Raw genomic sequence first — 21019 nt, forward strand, 5'->3', positions numbered from 1 at the left:
CACTGTATCTTGACCTAAGGAGAGGGTGTACATAGGCCTTGCCTGTTGCTCAATCCTTATTGAATTATTCAATAAAATATGTTTAAAGTATAATATTATTTAAGTCATGTTACATGTAATTGTTAAGTTCACGTACGAGCTGCACACAGCAAACAGCAAACATCATGATGTTCTGTTCTTCACACCATTCATTCACACTTTCATCCTCCACTGCGTCCTACAATAAATCATTTAACAGGAAGACATTCTTTATTTGTCGAGCTGCAGCCATATTGTGAACTAATTCCGATTCAAGTTTTACTTGATTGGAAGAATTTTTGGAACTCTCGGAATTGAAATCTGACATAACAATCAAGCACACCCATAGGTATCATTTAGTGAGGTTATTGCTCACAGTAATTCTAGTTTTAATAATATACAAAGTTAACCTGCTATTCTATATACACAAATTCCTCGTGTGTTTTTAGTGAGAAGACTTTTTTGAGAATACTAGTATCAACATTTTTGAACCCTTAAAATTGAAGTGTGATCTTAATTGATTTAATATTGATCTGCAATTCGAGGCATCAGTGTTTTACAAACGCAATTTGTTCCCTTCTATTCTATTTTGCTAAATACATAAAGTTTCGACGCAGCTGCATGTACACTGTATATAATTAACTTTAAACATATTTTTATTTATTTTAGTATTTCAGTTAGGATTGGGCAACAGGCAAAGTATAAAATTAGTATTAAACATTTTTATTGAGTCTTCTATCAGGATTGGGTAACTGGCAAAGTCAACGGAACCCTCTCCTTAGCTGCATTTAATTGATTTATAGTATGAGCTTGATTACTATCTAATTAGTTCTAGAAAAGACAAGGTTGATTTATAAAAATAAGTGAGATACAAATTTTGTAAGATCTTCCAGATTTTTGTCGGTGTTCATGCTCTAATGTTTCAATCCCAGTCAAGTTAGGAAAATGTTTACCAAAATTTTTATGTGTAAGGAAAACGAAATTACATGGTTCATTGCTGAGGATAGTGATTAAAAGTTGAGAAAAACAAATGATCATGCTGTTAAAGAAACCAATATTTTAAAGCTATAGCGTATCTGAACTACAAATTATAGTGCGAAATTGATTGTGGAAATAATTAATATAAGGAAGGATATGGAGATAACGAACAGTATTCAATCTCAAGTCCATAAAACAATACAAAATAAGAGCAGAGCAAACACGGACCCCCGAAACATCAGAGGTGGGATCAGGTGCCATGGAGGAGTGAGCATCTCCTGCCGACCGGTCACACCCATTATAGATAATGTTATTTATGTTCAAATTTGAATTTTCGCTGATTTTGAACTTGAATAACCTAAAATTTCTTTAGTTAAAATGATTTTTTTTTAATTTAAATGTTGACTCAGTAAAATAAATACTTTAGGTTATTGTTTTGAACTTTTGATATCTTGGAAACGCAATTGATCTAAATTGTGTAAATTTGTTTATATATAGTAATAAAACAAATAGGAAATAATCTTTAAGTTTGGTTTTTTAGACATCAAAAATGCGTTACATATATGATGTAAATATGATAAATTTGAATTGCATTAGTTAAAGAAAAATATGCATATGTGTAAATATTTCTGATAATTTTCCCTGATTAATGCAGACGTCAGTTAAAAGCATTTTATAATAAAAGAATAAATAAAATGTGTAATCAGCTAGAAGGTAGATGGTACCTGTTTATGGACACACGGAGCGCGGACGTAAGAGACAACACCTATGGGGATTTTTTTTTCAGGATTGGAGTTTGGTAAACACACTGTATCGCTGGTTTCCGTAAGTTTCCTCTCATTATACAACATACACTTTATAGGGCCGAGCTAGTCAAATCTTATAATTTTAAACAAAAAATTGTTTCCTATTGCATGCACAGCATACCCATTGTACACAATTTGGAATTATCTTATTAGATAGAACAAATTCATCAAATCATTTTCATGCATAATAATTTTTTTTTACTAAATGTTTTCCAATATTTTAATTAAATTTGCTTAGATTTTTTCATAGCACATTTTGATAGAGGTTAATACACCTATACATGTGAAGAAAATGAAAAAAGATGAGTGAGAAGGACATGCAGAATGCCTATAGATTCAGATAATGAAAATCTTATTCAGTTTGTGAATTAAGCATTCAAAATTAAGTCTTTCTTTTTAAGATTTATAAAATTTCAATACACAAAACTCTCCTGAGAAAAAAAATTCCCCGAAAAAATATTCTTTTGATTAGAAATAATAAGGTATATTCTTGGGATTCGAACCCTACAGCAACAAAATCTTGAGTTTGATATTGCTTCTTGTGTAACACATTTACCACTACACCACCTGGTGGAGGGTGCCATTCAAATCATATTTTGTGGTATGACCCTTGTCTTAAAACACTCTAAGTATAATTCTCAGAAATATGTGAATGTTTTGTCTTTAACGTATATTTTTAAGGTAAAGTGGGTCCTTGCTCCAAGTTTTTGTTCACCAAAAATGTATATTTTTACACAAACGTTTTGGATTAACTTTCAAACAATGAAGTGAAGACCCATATACATTAGAAAAATTGTGTTTCTTTGTAAGATGTTTGCATATTGTTGAGATTTACATAATGCACACTTTACTGTAAGATGAACTATCAAAGAAAATTTTGATATTTTTGAGATTTAATTATTCACTTTTATGTTTGTCGCACTAAAGATGGTTCGCTCCTCTTATCCACCCATCTTTTCTAGAAAATTTACCCAAAGTTTTTTATCTATCACTTCAGAAATTTAAAAGAATGTCGTACCACAGCACTGATGTTTGTTCCTTTGGATTTTGATTTGTCTCGGACCGAAGCTGTCAAGTTCGAAGTCATTCGGATGTCCACAAAAGGTCCTTTTCTATTTTACTATACATTTGAGTTATTTTAAGAAATATTTTTAAAATGTTAATGAATAAATTAAATAGACCAGGATAGTTTGGAGACGGGGTAGGGGTGGTGGTGGAGGGAATATTTTGTCAAAAGAAGATAATGGGGTTGTTTTTTTAATACAGAAAATAGAAATTAACTTTTGAAGGGTAGGCAGTCTATCAGAAATACTTGACAATAAAATATCTCTTGAGCGTAGTAGTTTTTGAATTTGACATTATATATTTGACCTCTTCACATATTTGTATTGCGTATAGTTTTTTTCAGATCGATCACTATTCGTTATTTTTACCTTTAACATTTTATAATAAATAACAATAGACAAAGCTGTCTATAAATATTTTATTTAGAATATTTTACTTTTCCTCCCAGAAAAACTAGGTACACAGAGAATTTTATACGTACTTTAATGATGATCCTGTAAACGGATTTGTTATCATGCATCAGCAAACCCACAAAGATACCTACCTGATCACAACAAGAAATAAGGGTCCCAAAAACCTTGATGACAAAATCAGTGCTGCCCTCCCAGGTCTTAACCTGGATTCTCAGATCTTCAAAAAGAAATCAACAAACTTTGGTAATTTTTATTTTTGATACATAATTAAAAATCCAAATAGGAAGCAATTCTTATGCTAAGCTGAGAAAGCAAGTTGTTGAGAATAATTCATATTGTATAATTTCAGTCTAATTAAAACAAAGGCACCACAAAGCGGAGCATCCCCTCTCAAAATTCAAAGCAACATTCGACGAAAGTGACGTACATTTGTAATTAGCATAGTGATCGATGTCGAATGCCACCTTGATCTTTGTGAGGGAATGCTTCCCTTTGCAGTGTCCTTGTTATATTTTATATTGAGTTTGACTAAGAAATGTTCAATAATTATTCTTGTAATTTGAAAAAAGGAGTAAATATTTACGACAAGTTAATATTTCAAATCTCAATTTTTTTAGGCTGTGAGATCAAAAGAGAGAAGGGGTTTGAATTGTGAAAGAAGAATTGCAATTTGCATGCAGATACAGCAATGTCCTTTTAACATGCACAAAGATGTATTTTAATAAATCGACGATATATCAAACGAAAATGTCTGCAGCTGGCGCGTTAGTTCAAAGGATATTCTGGTATAGATGCACGGGTATATGCCTTGTGTCTCTTTAAGAGAAGGCACTTGAGATCGATAGGATGCACATTTACATTATGATTAATTTTTTAATGTAAACAATTACATATAAGGGGCGGGTCAACCTACTATAATACAAGGGAAATGATTGGTACTGGAGAAGGTGCAGAGTCCAATACATACACCTGAATTTAAATTAAAAAATAATTACATTCTGCACCATAGCTGGATCGTACAGTAATTGTTGCTGAATCGAACTGATGGACTTATAATAGAAAATCAAAGAACTGTACTGAAAGTTGTGTCACGAGTTAATGGTATTGTTTAATCGTGTTTTTGTTGTTTAACTCCTTCGCGAGAATTTTTTACTCATATTATATGGAGACACCACCACTTACCTTTGGAGAGCTACAAATATTTTCATATTCTCGGTGCTCATGGTCATTGTGCAGGGAGGTATCTTTTTCGAGCCATTACCTACTGCGACACAGGACCGAGTTTATAAGGTCTCATCCTCATCCGAAGTACTAGTCTCCATGTCCCATGGGATTCGAACCCACAATGGTATGATGAACTCCTTATTTCGCGACTCTAGAGCAGACAATCCAGCCACTGCATCACACGGCAACTTGGTGGTGTTGAATTTATAATATCTAAGTGAGCTTCTCTCCGATCCATATTTAGGTTATGTGTATTATGTGCAATGTTGAAAAATATCAATTTAATTTTTTTTGTTTAATTTGAGAAATGAAATTATACATCGATCGTTTTATTTGCACCTTTCACTGTATTTTTAATACGTAGACTAGACAAAATTGCATACGCACCACTTGTTCATTCTTATTTGTGAATTGAACATTTGCCGGTGTAACGACGAAAAGTGACCCCCGTAGAATATTGACCGGATGACATTTTCTACGTAGGAATTTGACTCCGTTGTCAATATTCTACGGAGAAAAATGACTCACTTTTTTGTAGAATTTATGGCCTTGGGGTCGTTTTTCTCATTGTGCATTGTAGAAAATGACCCCGTAGAATAATGAAACCTTGTCATTTTTTGATGCAAAAACATTCGTTTTGCTAGGAATATCCTTTTTAGTCGAATGCTTATCAGTAATATCAAGCAACTTTATGATATGAAGTGTTCATTTCTGAAAGTTTTTAAGCTTAAATAAGAAAATCAAAGCTATACTATACCTAACATTATAATACAAACAGTTTTATCTCTATTAAAATGTTCTAAGGCTATTAGAGCAAAGATATCATTCATAAATTTGTTTATTACATTTCCATGGTTGTCATTTTAATCTTTAAAAAGATCATTTTCTAGCTGGTGTCCAAAAAAACTTAAAAAGTTCCATTTTTGTTAATCTCTTTTATAGAAAACAAACAATAGAAAAATAGATTTGGAATTTTTCGTGAAGTAACAATTTAGCTCTCAATTAAAGTAATTTGTTTCTGAACAAAATATTAAAACAGTAACCATTGAAAGGTAACAGAGAACAGAATATTATCAGTAAAATGCCTGGAAAGTTTTTGAGACACTTGATATCTTTTGATAAAAACAAAAACAAAAACAGCTTTCCAAACCAATATCTCAAACTAAGAGGCCCAAACATTAACAATATCACAGGTAGGGAATTATTACGTACAAAGATAGCGCAAACTAAATTATATAATTATTATGCACATTGAATATTTCATCACTTTCTTAATTTGACATGTTCAAGGCTAATCAAAATGTGTCAACTCTTGTATTAAAGCTGTGTTTTAAATTCATATTTTCTACTTTAACTCCTCCACTTTCAAAATTTGCATGCACATTTATTTTCTTGATTTAGCCACTCATGAAATTCTGTGAGCTTTAAGAGCCATTCTCTGTAATGATTTGAAATTTTATATAGGAGCTATGGCACGCATAGTCTCAGAATTTCTCCAAACTCTCTATGATAAAAGTCATTGATGCCCTAAACTGAAATCAGGTAAAAATTGGTTGCTATGTGTTATAGTTACCATGGCAACATGTCTTAAAGTTCGAAAAATGCCATTTTTTAACATGTTTAGAGCCCCATAGTTAACATTTGCGGCAAGCAAACAATTGGCAATGACTGTTTCCAAAACTTGAAGGACAGATGTCTCAAATGAATGATAAACATGTTTGGTAAATCAACTGCTACATACGTTACTATGGTAACAAAGTATTAAAAAGTAAAAAAAATATTCATAGAATTTTATAAAGTCATACACGTAAAAATAAAAAAACAATTATAGGATGAAATGTGACCAAATAATAGAAAAAAGAGCCTTGAAACATATACCAAGAACAAAATATGATATTTCATTTTGGTTGACAATGGTTGCCAAGGTTTTTATACCACAGAGAGCCTTCAAAGTAACCTTTGTATGTTTAAATCTGATCCTGTCTTTTAAAAAAAGCACATTTCCTCATGACTAATGATCAATTTTATAAGATGTTGGTGTGCTCCAAGTTTTCCCATTTGAAAAAATTCAGATTAGGTTCTTTAGATAGAGCGTTGCTATGGAAATAAGTAGAAAATATATGCTTAAAAACCTGAAAAATATTTTCTTTCCTTGGATACGTACCCTTAAATGTAGATTCCCAAAACTTTTATGATTGATATTTATTAACAGCTAACTTGACTTTTAATTTTGACTATCATCCAATCTCTAAGTGGATGCAAGAAGTTGGCACACAGGGTTTAACATTGATATAAAGTTCACAAAATCGAACATTTTCCCTTCTTGGTAACCATAGCAACAGTGTTGTTTTATTCATCAAATTTTATCAATATATGATATTCAACTTCAGTTCTAACAGATAAGTACTATTCAAGCTGAGTCCTTTAATTTGTTTCTTGATTAAATGGCAATTTAATTCTTAATGCAGCGAAAAGTTATTCACTTTTATGCACTGGTACTTTGTTTCCATGGTAACATTGCAAAGTAGCAATTATACCCAATTTTTCTTACGGTTTTGGTGTTGCAAGGTCCTAAGGATGCATATTTGACAGTCTTGAATTTTCATGTTTTTCCTCAAGACAGTAGCATTAACCCTATCTTAGTTACTGGGTTTGCATGGTTACACTGTGTTACCATGGCAACCATAAAAGTTATTTATAGAATAATATTGCTTAAACTTATATACTTAAGGTCAAACATTTTCATTGTTTTTCTTAAGTCGATGATTGAGTTTGAGCATGTAACACCTACCATTAGTGAATACGGAGTGTTTTTCAGCATATTTCAGCATTTTAAATGTATTCCAAATGTACCCTTGGTTACCACTTACTTAGAGATATATTCTAAACAGTTTCTTTACAGTACAAGTGACATCAAGGTGTTATGTTCTTGTGAGAATGGTTTGTTTGCTTTAGTTTTCATTAAGCCACAGTCAAGATTTAAAGTGGCTGAAAATTTCGATTTTTCAAACATTTCCGGTGGTTGCCATAGCAACCGAGACACATAGCAACGAAATTTTGTTTGATGTTTGTTTCTGGTGTCAAGTACTAAGCATGGGTGAAGTTTCATCAAAATCGGTGACCATGCGTGGCAACAAAGTTTAAGTGGTTACAGAGAATGGCTATTAATACGCAAAAATAAATATTTCAATTCTCCCGAATTAGCTATTAATTAAATTCTTATTGACTTCCAATTGAAATGAGTATTGCATTTTCGTTTTGTTTAGTCACTCTTGAAATATAACTATTTGCCTGTAAGTCTTATGCACATGTAATTTTTCATTTCTTCCTCTTGCACTTCACCTACTTGACTTTCATTGATATATCTGTGCACGTTTGATATTTCAATTCTTTTGATTTTTTGACTGACATGGTATATTAACTGTTTACATGATCTATCTTCTCTTCAATTAATTTGACTTCTTGGTCTCTTGATTTACAACTTATCAATAATATCCGACCCTATCCTTTTGTTTGTTTGGTTGTTTTTTTTATCAATTCATTTTATCACATGGTCAGCATCTAATAGCAAGAAACAGCTGGAAATGGAAAATAAAAACACACCCCAGTATAGTACGTGTCGACAATTAATTTGATAAATTATTGACAAGCAAGTTGATGAAACAAGAATATCATCAGTCTCGTTTAAAGTCATCATTTCGTTAGTTCTATGGTCGATACAATGACCTTGTCAGCAAATACAATTTATTATTGAGTCAAATGCTGACTGATGTTTTTCATACCAATTGTTAATCCATTATTTATATACTGAATTGGCGACGGGTTTTTCCGTTATTTCCTGATCATGAGACAAGGAGCACACGGCGGGTGTGACCGGTCGGCAGGGTATGCTCACTCCTCCATGGCACCTGATCCCACATCTGATGTTTTGGGGGTCCATGTTTGCTCTGCTCTTATTTTGTATTGTTTAATGGACTAATTGAATACTGTTCGTTATCTCCATATCCTTCTTTGATACGATTTACAGGTACTATGTTAAAATGATTTTGTAATTTATCTCGGCTATTGTCTCTAATAAAAAATAAATTATTATTTTAGTTACTTAGACCTTTTTTGTACGTTTTTCACTTTGTTTACAAACATGAAAAGACTTGTTGTTTTCTGTGTTAAACTATTCATCACATACGGGGGAACTGTTCATAAGCATACTGGGTCAGCGCAAGGATTGGTGTATTTATATACACCAACACGTCATGTTTGAAAAATAACCTTGATTGTACAATTACGTATGTTCAATTTTGTGAATTTTCTTTCGAAATCTGCTTTCAAATTTCTGTTAATGATAGAAATCATTTATTGATTTAAAATCAAAACTTTGTTTGCCCGACATATCGCTTTTTTACTGCATGTCCCTTGCTTTATTTTTTCTCGCGGATAGACACAGATTCCAATAGAATATGATAATAAATAATGAAGTTTATAAATACTTCAAAGCATATCAGGAAACATATTCTTATTTTGTAGATAATGAAAATAGTAAATAAAGCAATAGTATACAAGAACCTGTACGCAAAATACTCAAACGAAAATGTGATAAGTATTGATACGCGGGTATCCCCTGCGAGACGATCATGAATAATTCATGAATTTCCTTGAATTTTTCATGAATTTTATTCATGAAATGTTCATAAAATGTTCATGAAATGTTCATGAAGATCCTATGAACTTATTATTGGACATTTTCAAATCATGAATTTATATTCATGAAAGAAAATTGATGAATATTCATGAATATTTTTTTTCATGAATAAGAGTCATATTCATGAAGATTCATCATTTCAAGAATGTCCAATAATAAGTTCATTGGATCTTCATGAACTGTTCATGAATAATTTGATGAATTTTTTCAGGAATGTTCATGAATGAATAAAATTCATGAACCATTAGCAGTCATGAATATTCTTGCTTATTTGTATACAAAAAATGCAATATTATTATTCATGTTTATTTATGAAAATGCATGAAGTCATGCTAAAAAAGTAACAGTAGATGATTTATAATACAGAATCTTGAAAGATTTCACAGAAATGTTGTTTGTTTTCCAACCATGGCAACAAAATCTTTGTTAAAAAACTTAAAATAGACAATTCTGACACATTAAACCATAGTAAATGAGTAATGTAGTTCATTCCTGGTAAAAGTATAAAAAAAAATTCAATTCAAATGCGACTCTTTGCAGAATGTTTAACCTTACTTGGTCAAAAGGAGAGGGGGATCCTTCCTCAGCATGTTTCAAATTGTGTTTTAATGCCAGAAATTGAACAGTTTTTAATTCCAGTCTAGGAGAAAAGTTTGTTCAGCACCAGGGTAACAGTTTTCAGTGCTTTCAAGCAGTTCGAGCAGAGATGGTCAATTCAAAAATCCTTATTGTCTCTCCATGTGGAATTTCCAGAATTTCATCATTTGGATCCTTTGATTAAATATCATTCATATTTTCATTTCTTTTTTTCTTTCCTTTTCAAGAGCTCAGATTTTTGTGCAGCCAGAGTTTCTTGTCTTCTGCTCATCAACATTTGTGAACTGCTTCTTTTTTTCCTTCAAAAAGAAAGATTTTCTGAAAGTACCCATGATTGTAAAACATAAGACTTTTTTGTATTTTCTTGCATTTTAGTTTCATTTAATTTTGCATCAGAGACACTTTCAAAATTAAAACATTCTGAGTGGAATTTAAGCCTATTTTCTTGGACCGCCATTTTGTAGATCAATCAGGCCTATGAATGTTTTGAGTCTCTGTCTATAATTAATGTATGTTATATGGTTGGATCCAAACTCAAAGCAAAGTTAGACAAAAATTGCATTAAAAAAAGAGACATATTAATTTATCATAATGTGCTTTAATTAGTTGTTATTTTACAAATAGACAGTAACATTTACAGACAGATTTCTGACTCAGTGATTGCCTCCATTTTTTGTCTCTCACCAGTTATGAAGTAGATCGATCCTATATATAGTCTTCCTTCTTCATATTCTGTTATTTTGTAAAAAAGTTGACAAAGATCAGTGACTGTACTGTTTATTGGACACACCTCATGAGAGGGTACAAAACTACAAATTACAAAAGCATAATAAGAATTTGACAAAATATCGAAATCATAAGCAATCATACAAAATTGAATGTGTAACTTTAACATGTGAGCTGAACAGGCCTATGCCTATCGCATGCTGGAAATGAACATTGTAGTTGCAGAATTTAAACATGATAAAATATATTGCATAATACTGTTAGATACAGATGATCAAGATAGATATAAATTCAAGTAAAATAAATGATACCCCCCGCTTCCCATATGTGTATAAATGGCAGTGTCCATGTTTTGCTATGGGAAACCCAAAATATGTGTCGGATCAAAAAGTAAAATAGGAGGTGCTCAATGGCAATATGTAATAAAGATTCTGTGAAAGTTTCATCAAATTTCATTCAGTGGTATAAGAGGAGTTGCGGATAAGAGATGGGTACCCCAAAGCGTAACAGACGGACGGGCAGACGGACGGAATTAACGATTACTATATACCCTCCCGCTTTTCAAGCGGGGGGTATAACAATATAAAACTTACTCCTTAGGGAGGCCAACATCACTAACAGCCAAAACGCCAGGCAAACCGCATGGCTACCATAATTAGTATAAGCAGAATATTGAACCCGATCGAAATAAAATTATGCAATACGAAAACGGCACAGTGACTATGCATATAATAGATCACAAATACTGATTCTTCCACTGTAAAAATTCCCACTTCCAACGTCTCGCGCGTTTTCAAGTTTGCGCCTATTCAAAAATACGTTAGTTTCGAATTTCCAAGATTTCTGTTTAAAAAAAAATTACAAACACTATCTGAATAATTTTTCACTAAAAATACAATTTTTTTTATATCAAAATAAGTTTGATCAATGAAGAATTCGAATTTTTTACGTCATAGATTATACCAATCGCAACTTCTCGGGCCTTTCCGACTAGCGGAAAAACGACCTCGAATGTACTAGGAAGACGCCATTACAACTCCCCCTTTTCACGATCTTTGAAATAAATGCATGGAAACCTTTCATCTGCGGAATATGGAGTTAAACTTTATTCAATGTAATGATATTGCCTAAAATATACCATAGAAGGAACTTCTATCTGCGTCTACACTATATTTGAATAAACAGGAAGATGTATAAATTTTTAACATCCGGTGATGTTAATACATTCGAGGTTATTTTTCCGACCTCTCACGGAAAGACCCGAGATGATATTAAAAATAAATTATACCAGGGGCTTGTTCAACAGTTGCATCTGCATGCAAAAGTTGTATTATGAGAGTATTGAGTGTTTTCTGTCAATCATTTTTGTCAATTATTTTAGTCTTCATGAAAATTCATGAACATTCATAATACCTTGAACTCTACATTTTTTCTGTCTTTAAATTGAAAACTACCAATATTCATATGTATTCATCATTTGTTCATGAACTACATTTTATGAATATATTTAAGGAATAACTGTCTTATTTTTCGATTTCATGAAGTGATCAATCGATTTGGATTGCGTGATAATTTACATAAACGCCGAAGGCGTTTATGCATAAAATTATCACGCAAACCAGTCGATTGATCATCTTCATGAAATTGAAAAATCTGACAGTTATTCCTTATATTTACATGCTTTGATTCCGCCAATCTACGTGCTCCAAGCCCTGCTTTCGTCTAGCTGTTTGTCCCGCCCTGCACGTGTTTTTTTTGGAACCGCGCCAATACATTGATGGGGAAATAAAGTATATTTACATTTGGTAATTTTATCTCGGACAAAGACATTGGAAATGTAAATATTCATGAATAAATTTCATGAACCATCTTTATGAACCAGTCATGAACCAGTCATGAACCAGTCATGAATGTTCATGAATGATTCATAAAAGTTCTTGAAATTATGAATTTCACCTCGCAGGGGATAATCCCTTACATATAACATAAAATGAGCTGATACCATCAACTCGTAAAAGATAATAACTTCCTTTGCTTCCCACCATTTTCCATACTATGGTTGTACATTGAGCGGCAAATTTAAACAAAAAAATTGATAAAGGCAACTTATAACCCCCTTTTGTTAAATGGTTTTAAAATTAAATACATAAAAAATATTTCCAATTTTTGGCCGAATTATTCGAGTAAAATCTGGTTTGGATAATTTTTTCTGTTTGATAATTCGCTTTGCGGGTTATGAAGTGTAAACTGACCCAAACCTGGTTATACTCAAATAGTTAGGCCAATGATTAGAATTATAATGATTACTGAATTAATTTTATTCCGAAGGCAGGTATTAGTTTTTGTTGCTAAATACGTCTCTAAATATGAAGCTATCTAATAATAGGTTTTATAAGTCGGCGTAAAATATATAAAGAAAGTAAGTAAGTGCCAAGTTCAATATGTATGATATACACACGTAGTTTATTTTTAAAAACTGCAATGTTTCCCTTTGCACAGACTAAAAACTCTTAAATGCTCAACCGATGGAATAAAAAAAGTTTGGCCTTTGGTGTAGTCTTGCAATGTAAATAAAGTTAAATAATTCTTACTAGTTAAACATTGACGATCTTTAATCCAAGGAGAAGCTTTATGCAAATATATACTTAAAGCTGCTATTTGCTTTGTTCATGACAGTCAGTAAATCTTTGGTTATCTGTTTTGACTTCAGATAGAGCAGCTCTCAGTAAAGCGCAAAGAGTTGAAAAATCGTCACACTTATATAAAATAATGCTTTAACGTAAAAATATTCCTATGTCTTAATTACTTTCAGAGAGTGCTTTTAAAGTTCTGTTCTCTTGTAAGCCAACTTTGAAGTTTATTTTTGTAGAGTAACAGATGTCGATTTTTTTTGTCTTACATTTCATTCAATAATTTCTTATCCGAAATCGCATTAATTAATTGTATACACTGCTGTCTAAAACTTCATAAAAATCTTGCAGTGTCCAGTAAATGTTCAATAAGGTTTAATTTGAATTATACTTAAGGATATTTCATCGACAATCTTCATTAACAGTTTGAAGACCATTCTCCGTCTACATGTATCTGTTTGAAATATCAATGATCCTTTGTACATTGGTAGAAATGCATTTTTTTTTTTCATAAAGCAAAATGTATTTATAAACCTCTACATGAGGAGAATTGTTGCTGTGGCCTTCAGTTCGAAATTTAGATATATCCATGATATCTTATCATTTCATTCAGATGTCCAGGAATCTCAGTGAAAGATATCACTGGGTCCAGCAATCTGGTTCGTTTTTGCAACTGAATTTCCAATGTGGGTCTGACATCGCATTCAACCTCTTTATGCAGATTTTTAATTTTGTTTTCACTGTATATACAGTTGTATAATACAACTTCTTGCTGTCTTTACCGTTTTCATTTTAAAAACTAATACCCCGGTACCTGTTGTACCTTTTGTATAACATGGTTATCAATTTGTCGTGAGAGTATTGAACTTTTAAACCTGTGTCAATAATTTTTTTAAATCATTGAACCATTTCAAAAGAAACAGGAAAGAACCTTTGCCACAAAAGGTAAGGAAATTGTAGAGGCACATAATTTTGAACCAAGAAAAAATACCCCTGCATTTGAATACTGGGTAAAACTTTTTTTCACTTTCCATGGCTTTAAAATTATAATCATATCAGCAATGTAATTTTTAAGTGGCCTAGTTCACACTGCTCAAAGCAATTTCCAAGTAACTTTCTTTTTCATCTCTTTATGCAATGTATATTTTAGTACAATGTACTTTCATTTTAAAAAACAGATTTTTGCTTTAGTTAATAAACACTTTGATTAACATTTATAACTACGAAAGAGAAACTAGACTTTAAAGTACTTTGGTATGAAAGTGGATTATATGAATTGTCATCCAATTTCTGTTTTTAATATACAAGCATACGCCAGTAATACATGTATATAGGTACATATCAAGTCGTCGTACATAATAAGGTTTTATCAGACTCGATTTCACTATATTAAATTAAATTTCAAGAAACACGAGGCTTACCGAGTGTTGAAGAATCATTATAGGACGAACGTTTTAGAAAAGTAGTTAACAAAGAGCACTGAAAATTATTTTTCTTTATATATACAAATATATAAAATTCATTTCCTGCAAAAAAAGTTGATGTTATCCGATCCTTAGCCAGTTAGCCAGGAAGGATAAATCCCGATATCAAATTTTAATTTTAAATGCATCAAAATGAAGTTTGAACATAAAATATTTCATGCAAAAATTTCATTTATTCATCTTTATTTATAAGATTCAAGGTTTTTGGAAGTCTTAGAAAAGGTCTTATAAAAGTCTTATAAAACATAACATAACATTTTTACCCTATAAAAGGAAAATAAAATAGTACAGCTTTAGAGAAATAAGATTTTCATTAATCCAGCCTTAGATACTTATGCTTGATATGAAATAAAAAGTGATTTGCGATGTTGTCTTGCAATGATACATGTAGCAAAAGCCTTTTTACATATTGTATCAAATTATAGAATAAATGACGGAAATAGAAAACAAAAAATACCAAATAAGTTTAACAAGAGGCCCAGGGGCCACAGCGCTCACCTGAGCACATCGGGCTTGAATTTACCCCCCCCCCCCTCCAGGCATTCATCATTTGAACAAACTAGAATCTACACGACCGGAGGAGGATTCCAGATAAATATCACTAGTCATAGCTGTGAATGACTGGAAAAGAAGATTTTAAAAGATTTCCCTATATATCCGTATGTAAAACTTGGGTCGGCCATTTTGGCCCCACCCTAGCCCCGGGGGTCATGATTTGAACAAACTTGAATCTACACTACCTGAGGATGATTCCACATGAGTTTCATCTTTCCTGGCCCAGTGGTTCTGGAGAAAAAGATTTTTAAAGATTTTTCCTATATATTCCTATGTAAAACTAGGGTCGGCCATTTTGGCCCCACCCTTGCCCCGGGGGTCATGATTTGAACAAACTTGAATCTACACTACCTAAGGATGCTTCCACAAGAGTTTCATCTTTCCTGGCCCAGCAGTTCTGGAGAAGAAGATTTTTTAAAAATGCCATTAATTTTTAACAAATTCATGATTATCTCCCCTTGGAAAAGGGCGTGGCCCTTCATTTGAACAAACTTGAATCCCCTTCACCCAAGGATACTTTGTGCCAAGTTTGGTTGAAATTGGCCCAGTGGTTCTTGAGAAGAAGATGAAAATGTGAAAATGCGACAACGACAACAACGACAGACAACGGACAAATTTTGATCAGAAAAGCTCACTTGAGCCTTCGGCTCAGGTGAGCTAAAAATCATGACAATTTCTCTGAATGCCTGGAACCTATACCTTTTCAACCTAAAATATATTTTTTGATAAATTTACAATTAGAAAATGCATTGCTGATATTCCGATTCACTTTTTCTGCAAAAATACTGGAGATTTGAAATTTTCTCTATATAATATGATTAACCTTAATTTTTAACTATAAAGGAATACTTTTGATAAATTAACATACATGTAACTGTAAGGATTCAGAGGTACTTTTATAAATATTTTTGATTATTTAACTTCTAATTTTATAAACATGAAGATCGGACTCCCTTAATGACCCAGGATATATAAAAAGTTATAGAAATTTGTAAGACATTTGCACAGGTTTCGTTTCTGCTCATACACGAAATAATTACGGAATTCATATCAAAACAAAACAACCCATCGCCCACGTGGCACAGTTGTTAGAACGTTTGCTCAAAAGTCATGGAGAAAGGACATGCTTCTTTTGTTGCAAGTTCGAATCATTTTCAATTGAAGTGGAAACTGGACTTTCGAATAACTCCATATCAATCAATATTTTCGTGGTCCATTGGCTGAACATCATGATTTTATTTCATCTTATGTTTTCTATAAGATCAAAAAAAAAAAAAAAAACTTTAATAAACGCTCTAAAGGCTCTGATCCTAAATGACAAAGTATTGTAACAAATCCTAAGTGCCAGAACAGAGTATGTACTGTAGCGTCTAGTCGCCCTTCACATGACCCATACTTCTTGTTTTTATGTCCACTACAGTATATACCGTATAAGTAGAATTTTTAGCGAGGATTTAATTTTGGCATTATTAGCGAGTGTCCTGAGATCGCTAAAATTAAATATCGCTAAAAATTAATTGTGTTGTAGTTGTTATATCTTCTTTAGTGACGATTTTTAAATCGCTAAAATTACTTCTCGCTAAAATTAAAATACCATTTTTTAAGGTCAAATCCCTAAATTTACGTCTCGCTAAAATTTCCACTTATACGGTATTAATACATATATCTTTTTTTTGGTTTTTCAGAAAGCACCATGTTTGTCAATACAATTTTGATCGTCATGATGACATTATATCCCCCTACGTCTTCGTTATATTCCAATCCCTCTACCGATTTTCTCCAGAACTACACAAAGAATTCACCACCAAACAGTACGAAGACTGTTGTCAACATATCATTCAACGCTTTTCATTTAATAGAGTTTGATGACATGAACGGTAAATTTTCAGTAAGTGGATACTTAGAAACGTCCTGGATAGATTCAAGAATTGCCACGATTTGGGATTCCTCGTGGGCCCTCGAAACGGTGTATTTCAAGGAATCAGAAGTTTGGACTCCAGAAATTCGTCAGATGAATCATAACAGCAGATTTGATCTTGAGAAAATGGTCGATGAAACAGTAATGTTTTACAGAGATGGTTCTGCATTGATGTTTAAAACGGACGTATTTACTTCGTACTGCAATACAGACTTTTTCGCTTTTCCTTGGGACACACAGCATTGTTCGATAGACGTAGTGGCATGGGGGTTCTTTAAGGGAGAAATAATCTTACAAGCATCTGAGAGTGAAGTCAACACAAAGTTTTACGAACAAAACAAAGATTGGAAATTAGAAAACACAAAAATCAGTGTTGACAACGTTGATTATTTCGGAAAGAATGGAACTTCCAAGATTTCCAACGCTAAGATTGAGTTTCAGATACAACGTCACCCATCCTATCACGTGTGTTTTCTAATCTTTCCCCTTACTTTGATGCAATTTCTTCAAACACTGGTATTTTGGATGCCTTGAAATTGTGGTGAAAGATCTAGTTTTTCGGTTACAATTCTTCTTTCGATAGCAATTTACCTTAGTCGCTGAGCACATTCCAAGATCAACAGCTACTAATTACACATATATGGGAATGAAGGTGATTTTTGATCTTCTGATGGCAGGCTTTGTCCAGTTTTGTGTAGTCGTTATTCATCGTGTCTACAGTAAAGGTATAAAGGTCTGTGGAGTCTGTTGCGTCTGCAAAGTCCCCAAGATAGACTATGAAGACACCAATACTACTTCTGACGAGGATCATGATCATAAACAAAACACTGTCGACGCCCTCAGGGTGCATTGGGGAAAGAAATTGGACAGATACTGTTATAGGGTAACACTTACACTCACTATAATTTCTTTGATGTATACTTTCGGCGTGTTTATTTCCACGAGGGTATAAAACAACTTTTAAAAGTTCTCGAAAACCCGAAAACCCCAAAAGACTGCTATTTTGGTTTATACGTTGGTACTTTCTAGTGCTGTTCAAAAAGTGAACAACTGCGATATTTTCTTTTTAATGGTTTTACTGCAAATATGTGCCAAATGGCAGTCAGATATAAACCATGATTTAGTAAAAGAAAAGAAAACACTATTTTATGAATGTTACTGGTTTTAAAAACAAACTGCAAGGCTGACAGAAAACCAATTTTATAATAATTTCATGTCATGCAAACAATGAAGTTTTATAGTATTTTAAATCAGTACCTTGAATATATTAGTATGTACGTTTTAAATAAGTACAATAAAAATTGAATATGTAAAAATATTTTCATTCTTTTTTCACTGTGATAAATCTTTAAAAGTTAGTTGAGTTAATTTTTGATAATTTTTGATAATTCTACCAGAATTTAAATTTTGCCAAGCTATAGTCCAGGAGGTTAGGAGGTCTGATATGCATGTAAACGTCGTGCGACTTTGTGTTCGCCGTCAGTAGGCGGCGACTATTAAAATTGGCCTAAGGCATGTGTAAAGGGTAACAGGAAATGCATTGAAGGATTGAAACTAGTAAGAATATGTATTACGTAATTTTACGTATCCTTAGATGTCAGGTTGCATTATTTATTGAATGACCCTCGTATCTATAGTTGTATTTATCTCACAATCTTGCGCACCAGAGGTTTTTTTTTTAATTTCCACTTGAGAGAGTAAAAGATTCTGGATTGTATATACAAATAAAAAAGATATTGGTATTTAAGAAAAATTTCACGCTTGTCGTTATTACAAGCTTATTTTACAAAATGACGTAAAGTTTCGTTGCTTGTCACGAAACCATTTACCACAGTAAAAAGAAGCTTTTGTATTCCTTTATGGTTAATGTTTCGAAAGGGTTGTGATAATTACTGCAATACTAAGTAATTTGAATACCCTTAATTTATAGCTACACAGTGTACGTTTTTGTATGCTTAATCATCAAACAAAGTTAAAATTAATGCCACAAAGTATCCATTCAATGATCCTTTGGTTTCATAAGGGGTCACAGAGGTGTATAGCTAAATATACGTTGATTTTCTCTTGCTATGTTTCACTCTTTTCCAAAAAAATCTGAAAAAGGACATTAATCTATCAGTAAATGTTTTGAAGTTTTCAAGGGTATATACACAGCTTCATTGCGCACTCGTAACAGTTATGCATATACTAAGTCACATGCTAATAAATTAAAACCCCATTTTGGTTTCATAATAAAAACCCTTATTTTAACTTTTTTTATCATCTAAGGTTTTCGTAAGTACATTATTGAATAATTAATGTATTTCAGGTTTACAACCACAGGAACTTGGGGTATGGACCCCCCCCTTCGTTTTTCCATTTTTTCTTCTTTTTAAATCTGGGGTCGAGTCATCTTATCCCCATTTTCTATTCAAAAATGTAACTCTTTTGTCTCTATAAGCTGTTTTTAAAATATCGGCAGATACATAATTAGAGAGAAGGCTTGCAAGTCTTTTCTCGTCATCCGCCTCACCTCAATTAAACTTCGCTCAATTAAATATTTACTAGTATCTAAACCTGAATAAAACATTGGATATGCATACATTAATAAATTTTACATGGACTTCCAAAAGGTAGTTCAGTCAATCCCGTTTAATTCATACATTTAACAAGTCCATAGTGCTGAAAAACAAATTTAAGAGCAGTGATATAATTTTGTGTTTGATTGATAAAGTAAACATCCTTTATTAATAAAATGAAATTTTACACGTCAATCTTTCTTCGTTTTATTTTTATGGCTGCTCCAAATCTCCACATGCAAGAACTCCGTAACAGAGGTTATAACTCAGAAAAAGCAGCTGTGAAGTTATTAAAACCTTTTTTCGTGCTTTAATTTTTATTGAACTTCGAAGCTTTATCAACATACAACTAAATTGTTATAACAGAGGAAAATCCAAACTGCAAACGTAAAAATAATATTGACTAAATATGTGTAAATACAGATAACAGAATTTTTTGACAATGACAAGGAATATTGCCAAGCAAACTTGCTCCGATCCTCGGAATTATGTTGAGGTGTTTGATAAAACTAGAAGGTGTCCAGTGGATTCACAGGTATCCATATACTCCTTAGACAATGCTTCCTTCTGTAGGCATATGCTTACTGGCGAAAAATATCCGAAAGTTGAGAAAATGGACAAGTAACGTACATTGACCCCCTTTCTAACGCTTCGGAAGCATACATCCCGCATGTTGTGATATACACGGTGGTACTGGTGTTTAAATCTCACCGACTTGCGCGCTAGCGCCCATGAAATACGTATACGCGACAAGTCTGTGTGATTTATACACAGCAATAGCTCCGAATTACGAAGAAATCCTTAATAAAAAGAAATGTAGTTTATGACATTAAATAGAATAATTTTAAGTCCTATTTCCTTTTTCGTAATTGCAACTAAAGATAATTAGGTTTTTAAAGTCAGTTTAGGTCAGTGACAAGCAAAGAAAACTGAAGTGAATTTAGTCAAATATGTTTGTATTTACGACAGAGACGGAAGGTTTCGAATAACTAAGGAAGAATAATTTTCTTAATTGTATGAACAAAAAAAGGGCAAAATTCTTTACTATCTCAAATGAGCAATAAAATTCTTCTGGTGCGCAAGAAGATGCAGATAAATGAATTTTCAGATAATGTTAAAAATAATATTAGTAACTTGTAGGTCAATATCATGTCTCATATCTAGGATAGATATACATTTATGTCTTCCAATGCTAATCAGGCTCACCGCAGCTAGTTTTTGCTAACTATTATATATAAGATTGACTAGAACTCGTTCTTAAAGATGAATAATGTCATTTATTCAAATGACGAAGTCAAAGACTATAAATTTTACATACAAAAGAGGGGATCAGACTCACATGCTCAGA

General features: G+C 32.4%; 1 protein-coding gene and 1 pseudogene across 1 annotated transcript; both read left to right on the plus strand.

The window, feature by feature from the left end:
- Positions 1-1691: 1691 nt before the first annotated feature.
- LOC134254079 (uncharacterized) lies at positions 1692-3540 on the plus strand (annotated as a pseudogene).
- Positions 3541-16918: 13378 nt separating this feature from the next.
- LOC134254080 (acetylcholine receptor subunit beta-like) lies at positions 16919-17996 on the plus strand (the record flags this gene model as incomplete). The annotated part of the gene is made up of 2 exons (XM_062736642.1): positions 16919-17578; positions 17697-17996. Coding segments are annotated over exons 1-2 (960 nt in total), but the record flags the coding sequence as incomplete, so codon positions are not given.
- Positions 17997-21019: the final 3023 nt, after the last annotated feature.

Source organism: Saccostrea cucullata, unplaced genomic scaffold (genome assembly GCF_032062105.1).
Source record: "Saccostrea cucullata isolate Sc308-1 unplaced genomic scaffold, CSIRO_AGI_Scuc_v1 ctg1492, whole genome shotgun sequence".
In the NCBI taxonomy this organism is placed as follows: Eukaryota; Metazoa; Mollusca; class Bivalvia; order Ostreida; family Ostreidae; genus Saccostrea; species Saccostrea cuccullata.